The sequence below is a fragment of the Podarcis erhardii genome (genome assembly GCF_964252035.2).
Source record: "Podarcis erhardii genome assembly, chromosome: 8".
NCBI classification, from domain to species: domain Eukaryota; kingdom Metazoa; phylum Chordata; class Lepidosauria; order Squamata; family Lacertidae; genus Podarcis; species Podarcis erhardii.
The window spans coordinates 7,865,030-7,886,578 of NC_138499.1; the positions used below are offsets into that span (position 1 = coordinate 7,865,030).

The 21,549-nt window shown below is 40.5% G+C and overlaps 3 protein-coding genes across 3 annotated transcripts in view; all 3 read right to left on the reverse strand.

Annotated features, from left to right (window-relative positions):
• Positions 1-2,612: 2,612 nt before the first annotated feature.
• The window catches only part of LOC309349242 (mas-related G-protein coupled receptor member H-like), a gene marked incomplete at its 3' end in the record, with an annotated part of 31,054 nt that continues 12,117 nt past the window's right edge, over positions 2,613-21,549 (reverse strand). Inside the window, exons 2-3 of the mRNA XM_081874987.1 lie at positions 6,105-6,170; positions 2,613-3,640 (exon numbers count right to left, since the gene is read on the reverse strand). Coding sequence (XP_081731113.1) covers positions 2,613-3,640; positions 6,105-6,170 — 1,094 coding nt within the window. The remainder of the gene's footprint in view (positions 3,641-6,104; positions 6,171-21,549) is intronic.
• LOC309348874 (mas-related G-protein coupled receptor member H-like) lies at positions 11,224-16,739 on the reverse strand (the record flags this gene model as incomplete). The annotated part of the gene is made up of 2 exons (XM_081874662.1): positions 16,668-16,739; positions 11,224-12,226 (listed from the first exon to the last, which is right to left on the reverse strand). Exon 2 carries the CDS (start codon positions 12,184-12,186, stop codon positions 11,224-11,226), a length of 963 nt encoding a protein of 320 aa, XP_081730788.1. The 5' UTR covers positions 12,187-12,226; positions 16,668-16,739.
• LOC309348871 (mas-related G-protein coupled receptor member H-like) lies at positions 19,260-20,286 on the reverse strand (the record flags this gene model as incomplete). Its single annotated transcript, XM_081874660.1, has 1 exon — positions 19,260-20,286. The coding sequence occupies one exon, from the start codon at positions 20,284-20,286 to the stop codon at positions 19,318-19,320; it is 969 nt and encodes a 322-aa protein (XP_081730786.1). The 3' UTR covers positions 19,260-19,317.

Consider the following 21,549-nt stretch of genomic DNA (forward strand, 5'->3'; position numbering starts at 1 on the left):
TGGAGCCATAGGTGAGAGCTGAGGGCAGGGTGGGGACCAAAGGTGGACAAACTACCACAGAAGGAGCACAACGTGTCCCCTTCTGGAGGTACTACCCCTCCTCTACCATCCCATACAACCTGTGAATTTTAATAGGGTCAGAAAAACAGAACCCCCAACAATGTGAGATCAAGCAGCAAGATGAGACTTAGAAAAACATCTGTATTGATTAGCCTGACATTGAGATTATTTATAACATTGTACTGGTGGTGTAGAAACCTAGTGAGGCTGATGGTTAGTCTGCATAGCCCAGTATTTCCTACTTGGACTGGCTTTGGCTTCCATACTGTGACACGATATCCCAAGACTCCAGGGATTCAACCTGGGCTTCCTGGCTGCAAACCATGTACATCTCTTCCATTCAGCTATGGTTCTCCTCCTTCTCTTGCAAATGAACTTCATCAACTTGAGATGTTCACATACCTGTCAGAAAATGCTGATCAGCAATATGGTGAGTGGGAGACAGCAAATGCAGCACTCAGCACTGGAATAAGTAGATGGTAGGAAGGCTTGCAGAAATGAATGCAACCCAACGGGAATGAAAGTAGATATGTCCTCAAGTTCCCTGTATGACGTTTAGGGCTCCAGCCACCCTTTTTAAGAATTCTGCCCACATCATGTGACAAAAATATTCTTTTCAACTGTTATCAAAATTTTGATATAGGAGGAGGTTCTTACCTCATAAAGGCATTCTTAAGAAAATTGGTTTAGCAAATTGCAGGGAATGAGGAACCAGACAACACTCTGTGATGCAATCAGGAGAACTATTTTTACTGAGTATTGTCATGCTTCATCTTCATTTTGCTATGCTCTAGCTGGTTAACATGGCCATGGGTACACAAGAAACTCAATGATATACATGCCAATGTATTTATTTCTTATTTCATAATATTCATATACTGCTTAATGGTGAAAATCTCAAAGCAGTTTACAGTTTACAGACATGTAAGAAGCATCATTTTATATATATACACACACATACAATTTTTAAAGGCATCCTGGAATGTTAGGAAGATCTCCCTCCTTCATTGACTGTTCAAGGTCATGTCCTAGAGCAGTACATTTTTCTAAGGATTTCTGCCCACATCATGTGACCAAAATATTCTTTTCAACAGTTATCAATATTTTGAATATAGGAGGAGGTTCTTACCTCATAAGGGTTGATGTCACAGAAAGGCATTCTTGAGAAAATTGGGTTAGCAAATTGCAGGGAATGAGGAACCAGACAACACTCTGTGATGCAATCAGGAGAACTATTTTTACTGAGTATTGTCATGTTTCGTTTTCATTTTGCGATGTTCTACCTGGTTCACATGGCCATGGGTACACAAGAAACTCAAATATATACATGCAAATGTATTTATTTCTTATTTCATAATATTCATATACTGCTTAATGGTAGAAAATCTCAAAGCAGTTTACAGAAATGTAAGAAGCAACATATATATATATATATATATATATATATATATATATATATATATATATAATTTTTAAAGTCATCCTGGAGAGTTGGGATGATCTCTTTACTTCATTGCTTCATTGACTGTTCAAGGTGATGTCCTATAGCAGTAGCATCACTGAAAACTGAAGGAACCTTGTATCCACCTGGTCAGTGTGGGGGCACGTTTTCCACACCCCAGTTCCCCTAAGAAGAAGAATTACTGTCCTGTAGCAGCAGCATCAATGGGATGTAAATGATGGGGGGGGGGGCTTTTTCTTTATTTTGGATTCTTCCCTGTACATTGCTCATGATATTTAGTCCGTCAAGTTTCTTCACCTTGAGGAGTAAGGCAAAAGTCATTCCATTCCTCTATGGCTCCTCTGTTACAACTCAGTTCACATTCTCTGCCCATCTCCTACATGTCCTCTTTCTTTGATGCACCTCTCTTTGGATCCCAGCCCAAGGGGAAATCATGGGATTTCTAGTACTCCCCACCTGCAGCACAAATGCCTTAACCTTGATTTTAGTGCCTCCCCTCCCCTTCTGCCCTTACTGCTTTGAAAGTTAGTGGCCATTATCTCTTCCTCTCCAAATCTTCCAACCTCAACTGACTAAAGCCCTCCTACTTCAATAAAGAGCTCTGCTCATTCTCTGTTGATGAGCTCACAACATGGAACTCCCCACCCATAAGTATCTATCCAGGAAGGAAGATTTTGCAAGGTTGCTTTACAGTAGTAGGTGGCACAGGAAACTTCTTCATGTTCCAGGGTTTTCATTTTTCAAGGTAACCCCCCCCCCAAAAAAAAAAGTGGAATTCAGAAGGCATATGGTGGCTTTGCAGGGATTGAACTAAATGTCTCTTCAGGTCCCTTCCACCTCTACATTTCCGTGATTCAATGATTCCAAGTCAAAATAATTTTCACCGTATTAGTGGAGTTTGTGCCAAATGCTTTCAGAACTGCCTTCAATCACCGGAAAAGACTGCAACCACATCTGTATAAGCACAAGCAAGACATGAATACTCAATACAAATTAAGTAGGCTACAAGAAATGCAACCTGAAGTTATGAACATTTGCTTAGTAGAATCTAGAATGTCATAGTATAAACTAGAAAAAAGATTTTGGACCATTAGCACTTCGTTTCAACAGAGATCTCTGCTTCCTCTGTTGAGCTTTCCTCCTCCTTGAAAACATTCTGGAGTATGGCTTTCATGCTCTTCTTATGTCTGCCTCTCTTCTGTCTCCCAACCAGGAAATAGATCAAAGGGTTAACACTGCTGTTCAGGCAGGCAAATAAGTAGACATAAATTGAAGAAAAGAAAGAGGCTGAATCAAAAACGTAAGGGCTGGTGTAATAGGCATTCAGTGGAAACGAAAAAATGATGAAGAAAAGAAGAGCAAGCAAGATGGCTTTTTGAGTTTTACCCCGCCTTCGCTGTTGCAATTTGAAGGAGACCTTGAGGCAGAGAATTAGAGTTGAGATAGTCATGAGAAGGAGGCAAAGGATGCCGTTCACAGCATACTGGTAATATTTCATGGTATAACTGTGCACATTTTCAGTCAGGCGGAGTGTGAAGGTAATTCCACAGAGAAGGCTAGAAAGTACCCATATTATGGAACACAAAGTGGTGGACAAATTTGCTGGTCGGTGGCATCGATGCCAAATTGGGAAGAGGACTGACACACACCTGTCAATGCTGATGGCTGTCAGTAGATATTGACCAGCACTGTACATTAATTGAAAGACATCTTGTAGAAAATCATACAGAGGTCCATAATAGTCTCCTGTTGCAAAAAAAATCATTTCCATAAAAAAGTTAGCTGTGACCACACCCAAGTCCGCAACAGAGAGGTTCAGGATGTAAATGGTGAAAGAGTTCCTTTTAATGCAGAAGCTAAGCAGCCAGACAACAGTCCCATTCCCTAAAAGCCCCAAAATGCAAATTAAAATTGTGAGTATAGACAAAATATATATATTTAGGTAAATATCCCAAATCCATGCTGGATAATCATAACTACTATTGTTGGAGAAGGAAGTTGCATTGTCTTCTTCATAATAGTCTTCTTTAGCACTGAAAGGAGACAGGGCCATTGGGCTGAGACTGGCCATTGTACTCAGTTGTTGCTGTTGCGCTTCTTCTTGTGTAGATATGTCTGCTGGGGGTGGAGAGGGTGGAATTAGTCTTTGTTAATGAATAAAGATGAAAGTAAAGCTTTTCAGCCTACTCTTCCTTGTCTTTGTGAGTTAATTCTTGCGTTAATTCCTAATATGAGAGTTAATTTTTAAGGTGAAATGGCTCATCTGTTTCATCTCGAGTTCAGGCTACCTCTTCAGTAACAAACCTAATGTCAGGGAGTGGCTGGATGAAGAGGAGTGGTCGGAGCCTCCTGCCCTATAGCCCCCCACCCCCGAGGATGCGGAAGATTAGGACATTTTTATTCCAGATGAAAGCTTTACTGCCACATGGCTTCTGAAATAATTTCTCTCCCATCTCTGTCCTGCAGAGGATAAGGGATGGGGTGCTGTTAGTCCACCTGTCAATCACCTGACATCACAAGTGGTTCTCAGGTGCCTCAGAATTTACAAAAGGGGCCTTTGAAGGCATGGTTAGTTAAGCCCATTTTGGTCAAGCTCTACCTTTTCTTCCTCACACAAACTAGGACCCTCGTACCTACAGGACTGCCTCTCCTGGTATATCCCACGGTCTTCAAATAAGAACATCTTGGATATTCCGGGCCACAGGGAGGTTAGGCTGGCCTCAACCAGAGCCAGGGCTTTTTCGGCCATGGCCCTGATCTGGTGGAACACTCTGTCACAAGAGACTAGGGCCCTGTGGGAGTTGACATCTTTCCGCAGGGCCTTCAAGACAGAGCTGTACCACCAGGCCTTTGGCCAAGGCACAATCTGACCCCCTCCCTCTTTCTGTAATCCTCACAGAACTCTAGCCCAATGGTTGCCATTAATTTGATTCTGAATTGATTTTAGAATGTATTTTAATTAATTAGCTGTGATTTTATGTAAACTGTGCTATTTTTCCTGTTGTTAGCCACTCTGAGCCTGGCTTTGGCCAGGGAGGGTGGAATATAAATATATTATTATTATTATTATTATTATTATTATTATTATTATTATTATTATTATTATTTAAATGCAGAAGGTTGACAGTGTGGTGTGGTGGTTAAGAGCGGTAGTTTCGTAATCTGGGGAACCGGGTTCGCGTCTCCGCTCCTCCACATGCAGCTGCTGGGTGACCTTGGGCCAGTCACACTTCTCTGAAGTCTCTCAGCCCCACTCACCCCACAGAGTGTTTGTTGTGGGGGAGGAAGGGAAAGGAGAATGTTAGCCACTTTGAGACTCCTTCAGGTAGCGATAAAGCGGGATATCAAATCCAAACTCCTCCTAAATTTTTAAGGTGAAATGGCTCATCTGTTTCATCTCGAGTTCAGGCTACCTCTTCAGTAACAAACCTAATGTCAGGGCGTGGCTAGATGAAGAGGAGTGGTGGGAGCCTCTTGCCCCCCCCCCCGCCCCCGAGAGCACAAGGGATGCAGAGCACAAGGGATGGGGTGCTATTGGTCCACCTGTCAATCACCTGACATCACACGTGGTTCTCAGGTGCCACAGAATTTACACAAGGGGCCTTTGCAGGCATGGTTAGTTAAGCCCATTTTGGTCAAGCTCTACCTTTTCTTCCTCACACAAACTAGGACCCTTGTACCTATGGGACCACCTCTCCTGGTATTTCCCGCAGAGGACCTTACGGTCTTCAGATAAGAACATCTTGGAGATCCCGGGCCACAGGGAGGTTAGGCTGGCCTCAACGACAGATAGGGCTTTTTCAGCCGTGGCCCCGATCTGGTGGAACACTCTGTCACAAGAGACTAGGGCCCTGCGGGAGTTGACATCTTTCCGCAGGGCCTTCAAGACAGCGCTGTACCATCAGGCCTTTGGCCATAGCACAATCTGACCCCCTCCTTCCTTCTGTAATTCTCACAGACTTCTAGCCCAATGATTGCCATTAATTTGATTCTGAATTGATTTTAGAATGTTTTTTTTTTTTAATTAATTAGCTGTGATTTTATGTAAAATGTGCTGTTTTTCCTGTTGTTAGCCGCTCTGAGCCGGGCTTTGGCCAGGGAGGGTGGGGTATAAATAAAATGTTGTTGTTGTTGTTGTTGTTGTTGTTATGGCATAAATGCAGAAGGTTGACAGGCCATATTTGGCCCATCGGTCGGAGGTTCCCCACCCCTAGTTGATAGAGGTACAAAGATTTTTGTGTCATGCATTGGAGCCATCTCCACTTGCCAATGAACAATGGGGAGCTTGCTCCAAGGCTCCTGGTTTTTCTTTTGCAGTTTCACTGGCCAAATTAGGAACCTGGCTAGGACTAGATTTCTCCATGGGTTTGGAGATTCTCAGTGCTTGATTTAGTACAACATCAGGCTCAGCGCACTCCCTGTCCTACTGGAAAAGGCAAAACAGAAATGGGGAACACAGAACAAAAAGAAAAAAGTGGTGAAACTGGTTTACTGAGATAAGCAAGAGATGGCTAGAGGTATTCATTTTATTGTAAAAAGTGGACATAAGCGGGCAAGAATTTCTAACGAGCTTTTCGCTTACCTGTGACAAACATTGGATCAGATATCATGATGGAGAGAGAAAAAACCAGCAGTAGATATTCCTGTGCTGCAATAAACAACCAGAAGATTTGCAGACATCAATGCCACTCCCAAGTCTTGAGGAAACATTCAATGCATTTAAAAGCTCATGGCAAGATGTACAGCAATGTGCCCGTTTGCCTTCATTTATGCTTAATCAGTTTGCCAGTGACAAGACAAAAACGATTCTCACTGGATTGCCAATACAATCACCTGCAAATTTAGGAGGAGATTATTTTTTGCAATACCCTAGAATACCACTCTTGCAAAAAATGGGCTTGCAAGTAGTAGGAAAAAAATGACTCTGAATTGATCAGGTGAAATGCATTTATTGAATAGAATCATAAAAAGCTTCTAAATTTTCATGCTGAAACTGGAATTAAAGAGCATGCAATATTAAAGAGCATGCAATATTATAGCAAATATAAAAACTTAGGGTGATATAGGTGAGTATAGGGTAGTATACAAATTTTAATAATAATAATAATAATAATAATAATAATAATAATAATAATAATAATAATTTATAATTTATAATGCCATATTATTATTTTTCTCACTCTCCTATAATACTAGAACTCAGGGCCATCTAGTTCATCTGAATGCTGGACAATTCAAGAGAGACAAAAGAAAATACTTCTCTGAAAAGTAGATAGATAAACTGTGGAATCTGCTCCCAAAGTATATACTAATGGCCACCAACCTGGATGACTTTAAAAGAGGACTGAACACATCAATGGATGATAAATTTATATTCTGCCTCCTGTGTGTGGGGCAGTATGCCTCTAAAGTCCAGTTGCTGAAAATCAGAACTGGGGGGAAAGCTGTTGTGCTCAGGTCCTGCTTGTAAGCTTCCCATAAACATCTGTTTGACCACTGTGAGAAAAGGTTGCCGGGATGGATGGTCCTTTTGCCTTCTCCAGCTGTTCCCTTCTTATGGTGTGTCCTGATAGCATCAACAGAGAAGGCAACATGAAGGATGGGGCTTTATTTTGCATTCTTTTCTTCACTTGGTTTTGCATGTTCCATCAGTTATGTTTTTTCCTCTGGCACAACATGAAAACAAGCCCTACATTCTTCTCCAACTCCAGTGCTGAAACTTAGTTCACCATCTGGTCATCTCCTGACTTGGCTACACCGACTTTTTCTGCTCTGGACGGATCTCTTCATTCACTCCTCTGTCCTCTTATTGATTCAAAATTCTGTTTCCAAATCATTCACCTCTGCTAAAAGTAGTTAGTAGTATCCTGTGTCAGCCATTCAGCTGTTGAGGCTACAACAGTCTGGCATGTGGGGTTATAGCCCAAAACATCTGGAAGCAACCACACTTGTTTTTCCTTTCTTATGTCCCTGATGACAAAAGAAGAGCTTTTCTGGAGCAGAACAGAGGTAGATCTAGTTACAGATAGGTAGCCGTGTTGGTCTGCCATAGTCAAAACAAAAAATTCCTTCCAGTAGCACCTTAAAGACCAACTAAGTTAGTTCTAGGTATGAGCTTTCGTGTGCATGCACACTTCTTCAGATATGCACACTTCTTCAGAGGTAGATCTAGTCCATCATTCTGTTTCTGCTTTCTAAAGGAAGCCACTAAACCAGATATGTTCCTTCACCACCATCGTCAAATTCACTCAGTGAGACTTTGCAACAGACAGATGGAATTCTAGCAGTGCAAGACTCTGCAAAGATCACATCCAGTTAAGTATGCAATGCTGGACTTTGAATCCTTGCTATTCCACAGACTGGGCAGAGGCAAACATCTGCACTGGCAAAGACCAACTCATGTTTAGAGGCACAATCTGAGTGTCATTAAAAGCAAACTTTGATGCCAGATTGAAGAGTCCTTCTAGACGGAAGCAGGATTGCCTTGCCCACAAGGCAAGCTGAGGAGACCACCTCAGGTGGCAGGATCCAGGGAGGGAGGTCGATACTTCCTTTGAGTAACATGGTAGTTAGGAAGTTTGTGTAATTTATGCGAAATGTAATTTTGGAAAACTCAATAAAAATAATCATGTTTAAAAAAAGAAATCATAAATAAATAGATAAATTAATACATAAAGTGATGTTGATGGTGTCAGAGTTCTGTTTGCTGAAATTAAAGTGGAGATTACACTCTAAAAGCCTCAGTTTTGCAGAAAGAAATTACTGGGAAAAGTTAGTTTGCCCAAGTCGCAAGAAAAACTTGTAAGACTGACCCAGCTGACTTCAAGATGTCCTGTAAATTATCCTCTCCTCTTCATCTGCACTTAATCGGTTTGCCAACATCTTGTGACAAGAAGAAACTGTTTCTTTACTGGTGATCAAGATAGCCGTCAGTGAAATTAGGAGGAGTTTGTTGCTGCCTTAAGTCTCACTGTTGTAGAAAGTACTCTTGAAAAAAAGTGGTTTCTTAGTCATCGGGAAGAGGGAAGCAGTTAACAACTCTGTGACTGGATTGAGTATATTCATTTATTTATTAATAGCATAGTATGCTTCTATCTAGGACGCAGGTGGCACTGTGGGTTAAACCACAGAGCCTAGACTTGCCGATCAGAAGGTTGGTGGTTAGAATCCCTGCGACGGGGTGAGCTGCCATTGTTCGGTCCCTGCTCCTGCCAACCTAGCAGTTTGAAAGCACATCAAAGTTCTAGTAGATAAATAGGTACCGCTTCAGCCGGAAGGTAAACGGTGTTTCCGTGTGCTGCTCTGGTTTGCCAGAAGTGGCTTAGTCATGCTGGCCACTTGACCCAGAAGCTGTACGCCGGCTCCCTTGGCCAATAAAGAGAGATGAGCACCGGCCACGACTGGACCTAACGGTCAGGGGTCCCTTTACCTTTACCTTATGCTTCAGTCTTTCCATGCTCAATTTGGTTAACATAATAATGTATATACCAAAAAGTACAAAAACACAGGGAATATTGCAGTCAGTGGATACAGTAACATAAGAGCCATGAAACGTTTCTTCTGGAAAGTGGCGATTTCCTGTAGATTTTCCCCACTGCCACATGTCACCCCCTGCTAACGACTCAAAACTCTGCCATTTCTTAAAACCTCCACTTTCCTCATATCAGATTCCCCAAAGGATGCAGCATCCTCAAATATACCATTGCTTGAAGGTATTTAACTCAAACTGCTGCTTTATTTGAAATTGCCACTTTCCCCCCTCTCAGTTCCCTCCATCACTGCTTTACTCAAATGTCTGCTGTTGTTTTAAGTCACCATATCCACTTGAAAAGTACCCATTCTTTTGTTGGTATCTCTTCTTGTTTCCATCTTTGGGCTAATAATATTCTTGCTGCAGTTGTTGCATATAAAAACAATGTTTTATCTTGCTTATGTATTTCTCTACCTACAATACCTATTAAGAAGGCTTCTGGTTTTTTCGTTTTGTTTTTTTAAATGTATATTTCAACATTTTTAAAAGTTCATTATATATCATTTCCCCGAAAGCCTTCACCTCCTTACCCACCCACCACATGATAAAAGGTACCATCTTTTTCTTTACATTTCCAACATTGGTTATTTGTTCCATACATTTTTTCTAGTTTCACTGGCGTTAAATACCATCTATACAGTGGTACCTCAGGTTAAGTACTTAATTCGTTCCGGAGGTACGTTCTTAACCTGAAACTGTTCTGAACCTGAAGCACCACTTTAGCTAATGGGGCCTCCTGCTGCCGCCACGCTGCCAGAGCATGATTTCTGTTCTCATCCTGAAGCAAAGTTCTTAACCTGGGGTACTATTTCTGGGTTAGCGGAGTCTGTAACCTGAAGCGTATGTAACCTGAAGCATATGTAACCCGAGGTACCACTGTACATAATTTTCATTACATTTTATTTCAGCAAACTGCATACAGTAAAATTTATTTCATCTTTTCACAATCTTTCCCAATCTTCTAAAAATATGTTATGCCCAGTATCTTTGCCCCAATGTCTCATTACAGATTTAGCTTCTTCATCGTTTGTATGCCATTCCAAAAGTAACTTTTACATTTTTGACAACATTTTTACTTTATTACTTAGAAATTCCAATTCAAATGTAGATCTTATATATTCACATCCATTTTTCTTGTTGTCTTCTTTAAGCACTTCATTTATTTGACAATAATGCAGCCGATCATTTACCAGGTTTTTTTATTTCCTCATAAGGTTTTAGTTTCTACTGGTTATCCATCTCCATCACCAAATCTCCATAGGTGGCCCATTCCCCCCATATTTAACTTTTTTATAGTTGTTGTCTCTAACGGCAACAGCCACTATGGTGTTTTACATTCTGTTAAGTCTTATATCTATTCAACACATCATATATTGATTTTCAAATTATGTGGTTCAGAAAATCTTTATGGACTTTTACCTTCTCATACCATTAATATGTGTGCCACCCAAATCTATTATCAAATCCTTCCAGATCTAATAGATCTGTATTTTTTTTTTAACAATATCCAATCCCTTAAGCAACAAAGGTAAGAAGCTTCGTAATACACTTTCAAATCTGGTAGGGAGAAACCTCCTCTTTCTTTGGTATCTGTAATTAATTTAAATTTTATTCTTGGTTTCTTTCCTTGCCAGATAAATGTAATTGATTTTTGCCACTTTTTAAAAATCACAAACACCTTTTATAATCTCCTATGTCTTCCAACAGGGAAATAAATCAAAGGGTTAACACAGCTGTTCAGGCACTCACAAAAGTTTTCATAATATAGGATCTAGGGAGGTTCTGTACTGAAATAAAAAATGCTGATGCATAAGGGATTCAATGTGTGTGTAGAGGTTCCCTTCTGCCAGCCAAATTGACTTTCCCACCCCAGCCTACATCTTTTCCCAGCAGCTCCAACCGCAAGCTCAGGGCTCCCTGAATACATTAAATGTTCTTCCCATGAATGGACCCAGGCTTCCTTCATAGTCGTATACTATCTAGATTTATAAAATAATAAGAATAATAAGAAGTTCATCAAGTCCATCCATCTGTTCAAGACTGAGATTCTATGCACACTCTGAAGTCAATAGCCAGCATTGAGCACAGGTTTGTAAATTGGGAACTAGATTGTGTCATCGGAATCACAATGATAAAGACATATTTTGTAAATATTTTTGAGCCATCATAACTAAGTTTCCAAAGACATCTCCATTGGCTCTGTAGGGTTTTCATCCTCTTTGAAAACATTCTGGAATGTGGCTTTCATGCTCTGCGTACACCTGCCTCTCTTCTGTCTTCCAACCAGGAAATAAATCAGAGGGTTAATACAGCTATTCACACAGGTGAGTATGGAGGCATATTCTAAGAAAGAAGGAGGTTCTGAATCAAGAAAATAAACAGTGATGAAAACGGCACTGAGTGGAAAAGAAAAAATGATGAAGAAGAAGAGAGCAAGCAGGACAATAATTAGAAGTTTCCCCCTCCTCCTCTGGTGTGATTTAAAGCAGACCCTGACGAAAAGAATCAGAGTGGAGACAGTCATGAGTGGGAGGCAGAGGAAGCCACTCACAATAAGATGAATGCCCAGTATGTTATAAACATTGAAATCAGCCAGAAGGAGAGTGAAGTCAATTGCAGGGAAAATAGAAGAAAGTACCCATATTGAGGCACAAACTGCGGTGGACATATTTGGTGGTCGATGGCATCGATGCCAAAGTGGGAAAAGGACAGCCACACACCTATCAATGCTGATGGCTGTCAGCAGAAATTGACCCGTGCCGTAGAATAGGAACATGAGAATAAGAATGTATACTAGAAGGTGTTTGAGGACAGATATTTCTAACAGGGACAATATATACAAAGTAAGATTAACTGTGAGTAAACCAAAGTCAGCTATGGAGAGGTTCAGGATGTAAGTGGTGAAAGGAGTCCTCTTAATGCAGAATCCAAGCAGCCAGATGACAGTCCCATTCCACCAAATTCCCAAAATGCTGATTAAAAAGCAAATATATAGATACATATACTCTCCTAATGTCAATCCTGAATTATTATTAGTGAAGCTATTGTTAGAGAGAACAGTTCCATTGTCCATTCCGTAATATTCCTCTCCAGCATTCATTGGGGACAGTGATGGGAGGGTGTAATTGATCATCGTGATCAGTCTTTGCTTTTCTACTTTGTTCGGTGTTTTCCTGCTGGAAGAATTTAGAGAATGGTAGAATTAGTCTTTACTAATGGAAATAAGCAAAGACAAAACTAAAGCTTTGGAGATAAGTCTTTCATACTTTGTAGCTATTTTGGAGTGGGTGGTTAAGGTGAAATGACTTGCTCTTTAATTGCCAGGTAAAGGGGCCAGTGGGGCTTGCAGCTACTTGAATATATTTGGGGTTTCAGAGCTTCTCTATGATAGGGTTCCCATATTCCCCAACATAAAAAATGCTTCCCAGGGCAAGGAACATAGCTCTGTGGTGCAACATCTGCCTCCTGTGCAGAAGGGTTCCATCCCTGGCATCAACCATTAGGCAGACCCTTATCTGAAACCCTTGAGAAGTGCTGTCAGCTAGAGTCACACAACCATAGAATCTTAGAGTTGGAAGGGACACAAGGTTTATCTAGTCCAACCCCCTGCAATGAAACAATGTAAAGCCATACTGGGCAAGTTGGAAATAGCCAATGTGGCATTGTGATTCCAATTTTGGAGCAAGAGTTAAAGTTGTACTTGCCAGGCTTAAAGTTGTACTATGAAGCCGCAGCTTTCTGCTGGCTAAAAGACTGGCTACTTCTCGAAGACACTGATGTATTGGATCTGGAAGGTTTTAACAATGCTTTCGGTTGGCACGCATACCTATGGTATGACAAAGTCAAGATCAACAAGGCCTTTAAAAACCATATTGTCAGGAAAGCAGTATTTAATGTCTGGACAAAATACAAAGACTTATTGGAAAACAAAACTCCGAGGTGGCTTTCCCCTCTGGAAGCTAAGGCCCGAAAAAGACCCAAATGGCCAAAATATTGGGAAATATTAGATAAAGATGGAGACAATTGGAAATTGCAGAGTTTGGAGAAAATGAAGGATAAAGTGCGAGACTGGTTACATTACACTCAGATTAAAGAAGTTTTTAAAAATGATAAAAAGTTAGGGTTCCAGGTGGAGAAATCGAAGTTGGAAACAGAATTGTTAGAACCAAAGACTAAGGTATTATCTAGAATGTATAACTTGCTGTTAAAATGGAACACACAAGACGAAATGGTTAAATCGGCTATGATAAAGTGGGCACAGGACATTGGGCATAACATTATGTTTGAGGACTGAGAAAGGTTGTGGACCAATGGGCTGAACTTCACTGCATGTAATGCTTTGAAGGAAAATGTAATGAAAATGATGTACAGATGGTACATGACCCCAGTTAAACTTGCCAAAATATACCATTTGCCTGATAATAAATGTTGGAAATGTAAACAAAATGAAGGAACATTCTTTCACCTCTGGTGGACCTGCCCTAAAGTGAAGGCCTTCTGGGAAATGATATATAATGAGCTGAAAAAGGTATTTAAGTATACCTTCACTAAGAAACCAGAAGCCTTCCTTCTGGGTATTGTCGACCAGAAGGTGTTAAAGAAGGACCGAACATTTTTTATGTATGCAACAACGGCAGCAAGGATACTCATCGCTAAGAACTGGAAAACTCAAGATCTACCCACACTGGAAGAGTGGCAGATGCAGCTGATGGACTATATGCAACTGGCGGAGATGACTGGCAGAATCCAAGACCTGGGAGAAGAAAGGATTGAAGAGGATTGGAAGAAATTTAAGATTTATCTACAAAAATATTGTAATTTGGTTGAATGTTAAGAGGGATGCTTGATCATAAAATAATTGGCCACCACTAAATTAGACCGGAATTTGACGATAATTGAGATTAAGGAAAATATAAACCTTCTGGAGAATTGTTAGACTATTTTTAAATGAGTGGAAATAAGATGGTAAATAAGATTATAATTTGCTTGAAAAAATTATTCAACGATGCAAGTGGGAGCAGGAGACGTGAGGAAGTCCAAAGAAGTTATGAGATTTTGTCATGACATAACTAATGTTGTCTATTATCTGTGCATTTCTTTTATAAAAAAACCTTAATAAATATTTATATAAAAAAAAAAGAGAGAGAAGTGCTGTCAGCTAGAGTCACACAACCATAGAATCTTAGAGTTGGAAGGGACACAAGGTTTATCTAGTCCAACCCCCTGCAATGAAACAATGTAAAGCCATACTGGGCAAGTTGGAAATAGCCAATGTGGCATTGTGATTCCAATTTTGGAGCAAGATCTGGGAGACCAGCGTTCAAATTCCCACACAGACATAAAACTCACTGGATAACCTCAAACCAGAGTTCCTCAGCCTGACCTATCTCACAGGTTTGTTGTGAGGATAAAAAGAGGAGCAAGATGAACTGTGTATACCATCCTGAACGCCTTGGAGGAAAGCTGGGTATAAATAAATAAATGGACTAAATTTTAGGAGGCAGCTTCCTATACTTTTCTGTTCCTTAAAACTCATACAGAACCTTTCACAGCTGAGTTATCTTTTAATTTTTTAACCCCAGGGATCGAAGCTGTGCTTGTCAATCATCATCCTTATCAATGCTTAATTCTGCCACACCAATAACTCGTCTTTTTGCTCCTGCAAGTGAAGAATTTCCAACTTGAGCTTTTCGCTTACCTGTGACTAACGTTGGATCAGATAATGTGATAGAGAGAGAACCAGAAGAAAATAATCCTGTGCTGGAAGATTTGCAGACACCAATGCAACTCCCAAGTCTTGAGGAAACATTCAATGCATTTAAGAGCTCATGACAAGATGTGCTGGAATGTGCCTGCTTGCCTTCATTTATGCTTAATCAGTTTGCCAGTGTCATGTGACAGGAGAAAAACAATTGTCACTGGGTTGTCAATGTAGTCTTTAGGGGATTGTGATCATGCACACTAACAGCTCCATTTGTAAAATACACAAAAGTGCTTTGAAAGGCTCCATTACAATTCAAAAGCCTCCAAGTAAGTTTTAAGCACTGAGAAGCACTTTGCTCCCAACGCAGGAGATTTCCAATACACCCGGGAAAAGAAAGCCCAGCTAATGGGCTGGAAAGAGCAAGATGATGTTACAGTAGGGATACAGAACATTTTCCCAGCAAGAGGACCTCATTTTTTATGGGAAACCTCATAGAAGGAAATACATATAGCCAATCTACTCCCACTTGTAAGCAGAGAGTTCTGTTTGGATAAAAGTAGGAAGCTTGGAATCTTTGAAGCCTCTTTGCTCCCAGATGCAAGCTACAAAAAATTTTATGCATGGCAGGAGAGAGTGCAGGAAGGTAAGGAAGGCCCTTCTGATGGCAGAATTGGGGTGAATGGGAAGGATGAAGGCAGAAAAAGGGGCAGCAAGGGTTTGTGTATACATTTGCTCCTCTCCTTCAGGCAGCAAAATGTCTTGCACCAGCACTAACACAACACATCATTTCTTTTAGTTTTTTCTCCTTCTCTTTGGTGTCCTCACATATTTCTTTTCCTTCATGCTCCTCCTCAAAGGAGACCTTTATGGTGATGCTTCTGGATTCCTTTGTCTTCATCTCTCCTTCAGTCTGTGTTGGTATCCAGCCCAACCATGCTGTTGTTGTTGTTGTTGTTTAGACGTTTAGTCGTGTCCGACTCTTCGTGACCCCATGGACCAGAGCACGCAAGCCCAACCATACAGACATCAAATCTCAAGCCATGCATACATTCAAAACTCTGAATAAATAACTATAGAAAACTTCCTTGTGCAAGGCAAGGCCGTTTTTCTACCTAGCTCAGATTGCTGACACTGACCAGCAGGGATATAGGCAGGAATCATTCCTGTCCCTACCTAGAGCTGCCACTGAGTGAATCCATGACTTTCTGCACGCTAAGCCAAAGCTCTGCAGATGAACAAGAGCCCTCGAAACACCTGCAAGCATGAAGTGCATATGTCTCTGGAGACATTGATAAGTGTTTACTTTTCTTCTCTTTTTTTTGAATATATGTGTGTGTGTGTGTGTGTGTGTGTGTGTGTGTGTGTGTGTCTGTGTGTGTGTTATAGGTTCATTTCCTGAACACACAGGGGATTGATGAAGTATCTAGACAGAGAAAAAAGTAACCTGCCCATGACTTATTGGAACATTAACTAGCGGATATGAACATTTTAACAGGATTTGAATAAGCCCTACCCGGCAGAGACTGAATCTGGAATCTTCTGCATGCAAACCAATCAGCATCAGATTTTGGATACAAAACTCTATGTATAACTCTCTAACATACCTTGAACTGTGATTTCTATGCAAGGATATGAGAGGTTATTATTTTGTTCCATTGCTTTTCCCCATGAAAACCTGCTGTTTACTGTTTATTTGGGCCAAACATCAGAAGGGTCTTTGAGGGACATTCAAAATCTTAGTGCTAGACCTTAAGCTACTAAGGCACTGAGATCTCCAGAACTCATTCTTTCCTAGCCTGCCACTTGGGATCCCTATAACTCTGTTCCTGTCAGTGTGTAAAATGCTTGCTAATTATCCCACAGAGCAACGGCTCTCCTGCTACCCTTGAAGATCAAATATGTTCACATACCTGTGAGAATCTGTGGCTCAGATATCATGAGCGTCAGGAAGCAGGAGTAAGAGTGGCCTGTGCTGGGGAAAGTAGGCAATCGAAGGAATTGCCAAAATCAATGAAATGCCCAAGTCGCATGGAAAACTTGTAAGTCTGACCAAAATGTCCTGTAAATTATCCTCTCCTATTCATCTGCGCTTAATCAGTTTGCCAACATCTTGTGACAAGAAGAAAGTGTTTCTTTACTGGTGATCTAGATAACCGTCAGCAAAATTAGGAGGAGGTTGTTGCTGTCTTAAGTCTCACTGTTGTAGAAAGTACTCTTGAGAAAAGTTGATTTCCTGGTCATCGGGAAGCGGGAAGCAGCTAACATCTCTGTGACTTGATTGAGTGATATTCATTTATTGATTAATAGCATAGTATGCTTCTATCTTGGTTAACATAGTAATGTATATACAAAAAAGTACAAAAATCACAGGGAATATTGCAGCCAATGGATACAGTAACATAAGAGCCATGAGACGTTTCTTCTGAAAAGTGGCAATTTCCTGTAGACTGTCCCCCACTCCCACATGTCACCCCCTTCTAGCTACTCAAAACTCTGCCATTTTTCAAAACCTCCACTTTCCTCATATCAGATTCCCCAAAGGATGCTCATCCTCAAATATACCAGTACTTGAAGGTATTTAACTCAAACCACTGCTTTATTTAAAATAGCCATTTCCCTCCTCTCTGTTCCTTGCATCCCTGCTTTACTCAAATGTCTGCTGTTGTTTTAAGTCACAACTTTCCCCTTGAAAACTGCCTCTTCTTTCATTGGTATCTCTTGTTCTTTTCCGCTTTGGGCTAATAATATTCTTGCTGCAGTTGTTGCATATATAAAAAAAAGTTTTATCTTGCTTGTGTATTTCTCTACCCACAATACCTAATAAGAAGGCTTCTGGGTTTTTTAAAAAAATAAATGTATATTTCATTTTTTTAAAAAGTTCATTATATATCATTTCCCCGAAAGCCTTCACCTCCTTACACACCCACCACATGATAAAAGGTACCATCTTTTTATTTACATTTCCAACATTGGTTATTTTTTCAATACATTTTTGCTAGTTTCACTGACGTTAAATACCATCTATTCATCATTTTCATTACATTTTCTTTGAGGAAACTGCATGCAGTAATTTTTTAAAATTTTTTTTTCACAATCTTTCACAATCTTCTAAAACAAAAAAAAATCCTTCCAGTAGCACCTTAAAGACCAACTAAGTCAGTTCTTGGTATGAGCTTTCGTGTGCATGCACACTTCTTCAGATACCTGTGCATGCACACGAAAGCTCATACCAAGAACTGACTTAGTTGGTCTTTAAGGTGCTACTGGAAGGAAATTTTTTTGTTTTGACTATGGCAGACCAACACGGCTACCTATCTGTAATCTTCTAAAAGTATGTTATGCCCAATATCTTTGGCCCAATGTATCATTACGGATTTAGCTTCTTCATCTTTCGTATGCCATTCCAAAAGTAACTTATACATTTTTGAAAACATTTTACTTTATTACTTAATAAATCCAATTCAAAACTAGATCTTATATATTAACATCCATTTTTCTTGTTGTCTTCTTTAAACACTTCATTTATTTGACGATAATACAGCCAATCATTTCCCAGGTTTTTTTTTTATTTCCTCATAAGGTTTTAGTTTCCACTGGTTATCCATCTCCATCACTAAATCTCCATAGGTGGCCCATTCCCCCAACCATATTTAACTTTTTTAAATAGTTGTTGCCTCTAACGGCAACAGCCACCATGGTGTTTTACATTCTATTAAGTCTTATACCTATTCAACACCTCATATATTGATTTTGAATGATGTGGTTCAGAAAACCTTTATGGACTTTTGCCTTCTCATAACAAAAATATGCATGTTACCCAAATCTCTTATCAAATCCTTCCAGCTCTAACAGAGCTGTATTTTTTTAACAATATCCAGTTCCTTAACCAACAAAGGTAAGAAGCTTCATAATACAATTTCAAATCTGGTAGAGAGAAACCTCCTCTTTCTTTGGTATCTGTAATTAATTTAAATTTTATTCTTAGTTTCTTTCCTTGCTAGATATGGTAAATCTTGGAATTACTTTTTGCCACTCTTTAAAATCATGAACACCATTTATAATCTCCTATGACATCCAACAGGGAAATACATCAAAGGGTTAACAAAGCTGTTCAGGCAGGCACAAAAGTAGTCGTAATAGAGGACCTAGGGAGGTTCTGAACTGAAAACAAAAATGCTGTTGCATAAGGCATTCAAAGTGTGTGTAGAGGTTCCCTTCTGCCAGCCAAATCGACTTTCCCACCCCAGCCTACATCTTTCCCCAGCAGCTCCAACCGCAAGCTCAGAGCTCCCTGAATACATTAAATGCTCTTCCCATGAATGGACCCAGGCTTCCTCCATAGTCGTATACCATCTAGATTTATAAAATAATAAGGATAATAAGAAGTTCATCAAGTCCATCCATCTGTTCAAGACTGAGATTCTATGCACACTCTGAAATCAATAGCCAGCACTGAGCACAGGTCAAGAAGGTTACAGACAGAAATTTGTAAATTGGGAACTAGCTTGTGTCATCAGAATCACAATGATAAAGACAGATTTTGGCAATATTTTTGAGCCATCATAAGTGAGTTTCCAAAGAGATCTCCCCTGCTTCTGCAGGGTTTTCATCCTCTTTGAAAACATTCTGGAATGTGGCTTTCATGCTCTGCCTACACCTGCCTCTTTTCTGTCTTCCAACCAGGAAATAAATCAAAGGGTTAACACTGCTGTTCACACAGGCAAGTATGGAGGCGTAGTGTAAGAAAGAAGAAGGCACTGAATCAAGAACAAAAAAAGTGATGAAAAGGGCATTGAGTGGAAAAGAACAAACGATGAAGAAGAGGAGAGCCAACAAGATGGCTGTTATAAGTTTACCCTGCCTCCTCTGCTGTGATTTAAAGCAGACTTTGATGAAGAGGAGGAGAGCAGAGATAGTCATGAGTGAAGGACAAAGGAAGCCATTCACAACAAACTGAATGTTAAGGATATCACCGGATTGTAAATTAGCCAGGGAGAGTGTGAGGTGAATTGCAGGGGAAAGGAAACAAAATACCCATATTAAGGTGCACACAGTGGTGGACATATTTGGTGGTCGGTGGCATCGATGCCAAAGTGGGAAAAGGACAGCCACACACCTGTCAATGCTGATGGCTGTCAGCAGAAATTGACCCGTGCTGTACAAGAATATGAAGATAAGATAAAGAATGTCCAGAAGGTGTTTCTGGACATATACTTCTAACAGGAACAATATAGCCAAAATAATAGTAACTGTCAGTAAACCAAAGTCAGCCATGGAGAGGTTCAGGATATAAGTGGTGAAAGAAGTCCTCTTAATGCAGAAGCCAAGCAGCCAGATGACAGTCCCATTTCCCCAAAGCCCAAAAATGCTGATTAAAAAGCAAAATAAATAATATATATACTGTCCTAATGTCAATCCAGAGTCATTATCAGTGTAGCTATCATTAAAGAGAACAGTTCCATTGTCCATTCCGTAATATTCCTCTCCAGCATTCATTGGGGACAGTGATGGGAGGGTGTAATTGATCATCGTGATCAATCTTTGCTTTTCTACTTTGTCCAGTGTTTTCCTGCTGGAAGAATTTAGAGAACAGTGGAATTAATCTTTACTAACAGAAATAAGCAAATAAAAAAGCTAAGGCTTTGGAGATTAGTCTTTCATACTTTGTAGCTATTTTGGAGTGGGTGGTTAAGGTGAAATGACTTGCTCTTTAATTGCTAGGTAAAGGGACACGGGTGGTTCTGTGAGTTAAACCACAGAGCCTAGGACTTGCCGATCAGAAGGTCGGCGGTTTGAATCCCCACGATGGGGTGAGCTCCTGTTGCTCGGTCCCTGCTCCTGTCAACCTAGCAGTTCGAAAGCACATCAAAGTGCAAGTAGATAAATAGGTACCACTGCGGCGGGAAGGTAAATGGCATTTCCGTGCGCTGCTCTGGTTCACCAGAAGCAGCATAGTCAAGCTGGCCACATGACCCAGAAGGTGTACACCAGTTCCCTCAGCCTATAGAGTGAGATGAGCGCCACAACCCCAGAGTCGGTCACGACTGGACCTAATGGTCAGGGGTCCCTTTACCTTTTGAAGGGGCCAGTGGGGCTTGCAGCTACCTGAATATATTTGGGGTTTCAGAGCTTCTCTATGATAGGGTTCCCATATTCCCCAAAGTGAAAATCCCACATAGCTCTGTAGTGCAACATCTGCCTCCTGTGCAAAAGGGTTCCATCCCTGGCATCAACCATTAGTGCAGACCCTTGTCTGAAACCCTTGAGAAGTGCTGTCAGCCAGAGTCACACAACCATAGAATCTTAGAGTTGGAAGGGACGCAAGATTTATCTAGTCCAACCCCCTGCAATGCAACAATGTAAAGCAATACTGGGCAAGTTGGAAAGAGCCAATGTGGCATTGTGATTCCAATTTTGGAGTAAGATCTGGGAGACCAGCGTTCAAATTCCCACACAGACATAAAACTCACTGGATAACTTCAAACCAGAGTTCCTCAGCCTGACCTATCTCACAGGTTTGTTGTAAGGATAAAAAGAGGAGCAAGACGAACTGTGTATATCACCCTGAACGCCTTGGAGGAAAGCTGGGTATAAATAAATGGACTGAATCTATTTATTAGAAGGCAGCTTCCTATACTTTTCTGTTCCTAAAACCTCATACGGAATCTTTCACAGCGGTGTTATCTTTGAACCTTTTAACCCCAGGGGTTGAAGCTGTGCTTGTCAATCATCATCATCATCGGTGCCTAATTTTGCCACACCAATTACTCCTCTTTCTGCTCTTCAAAGCGA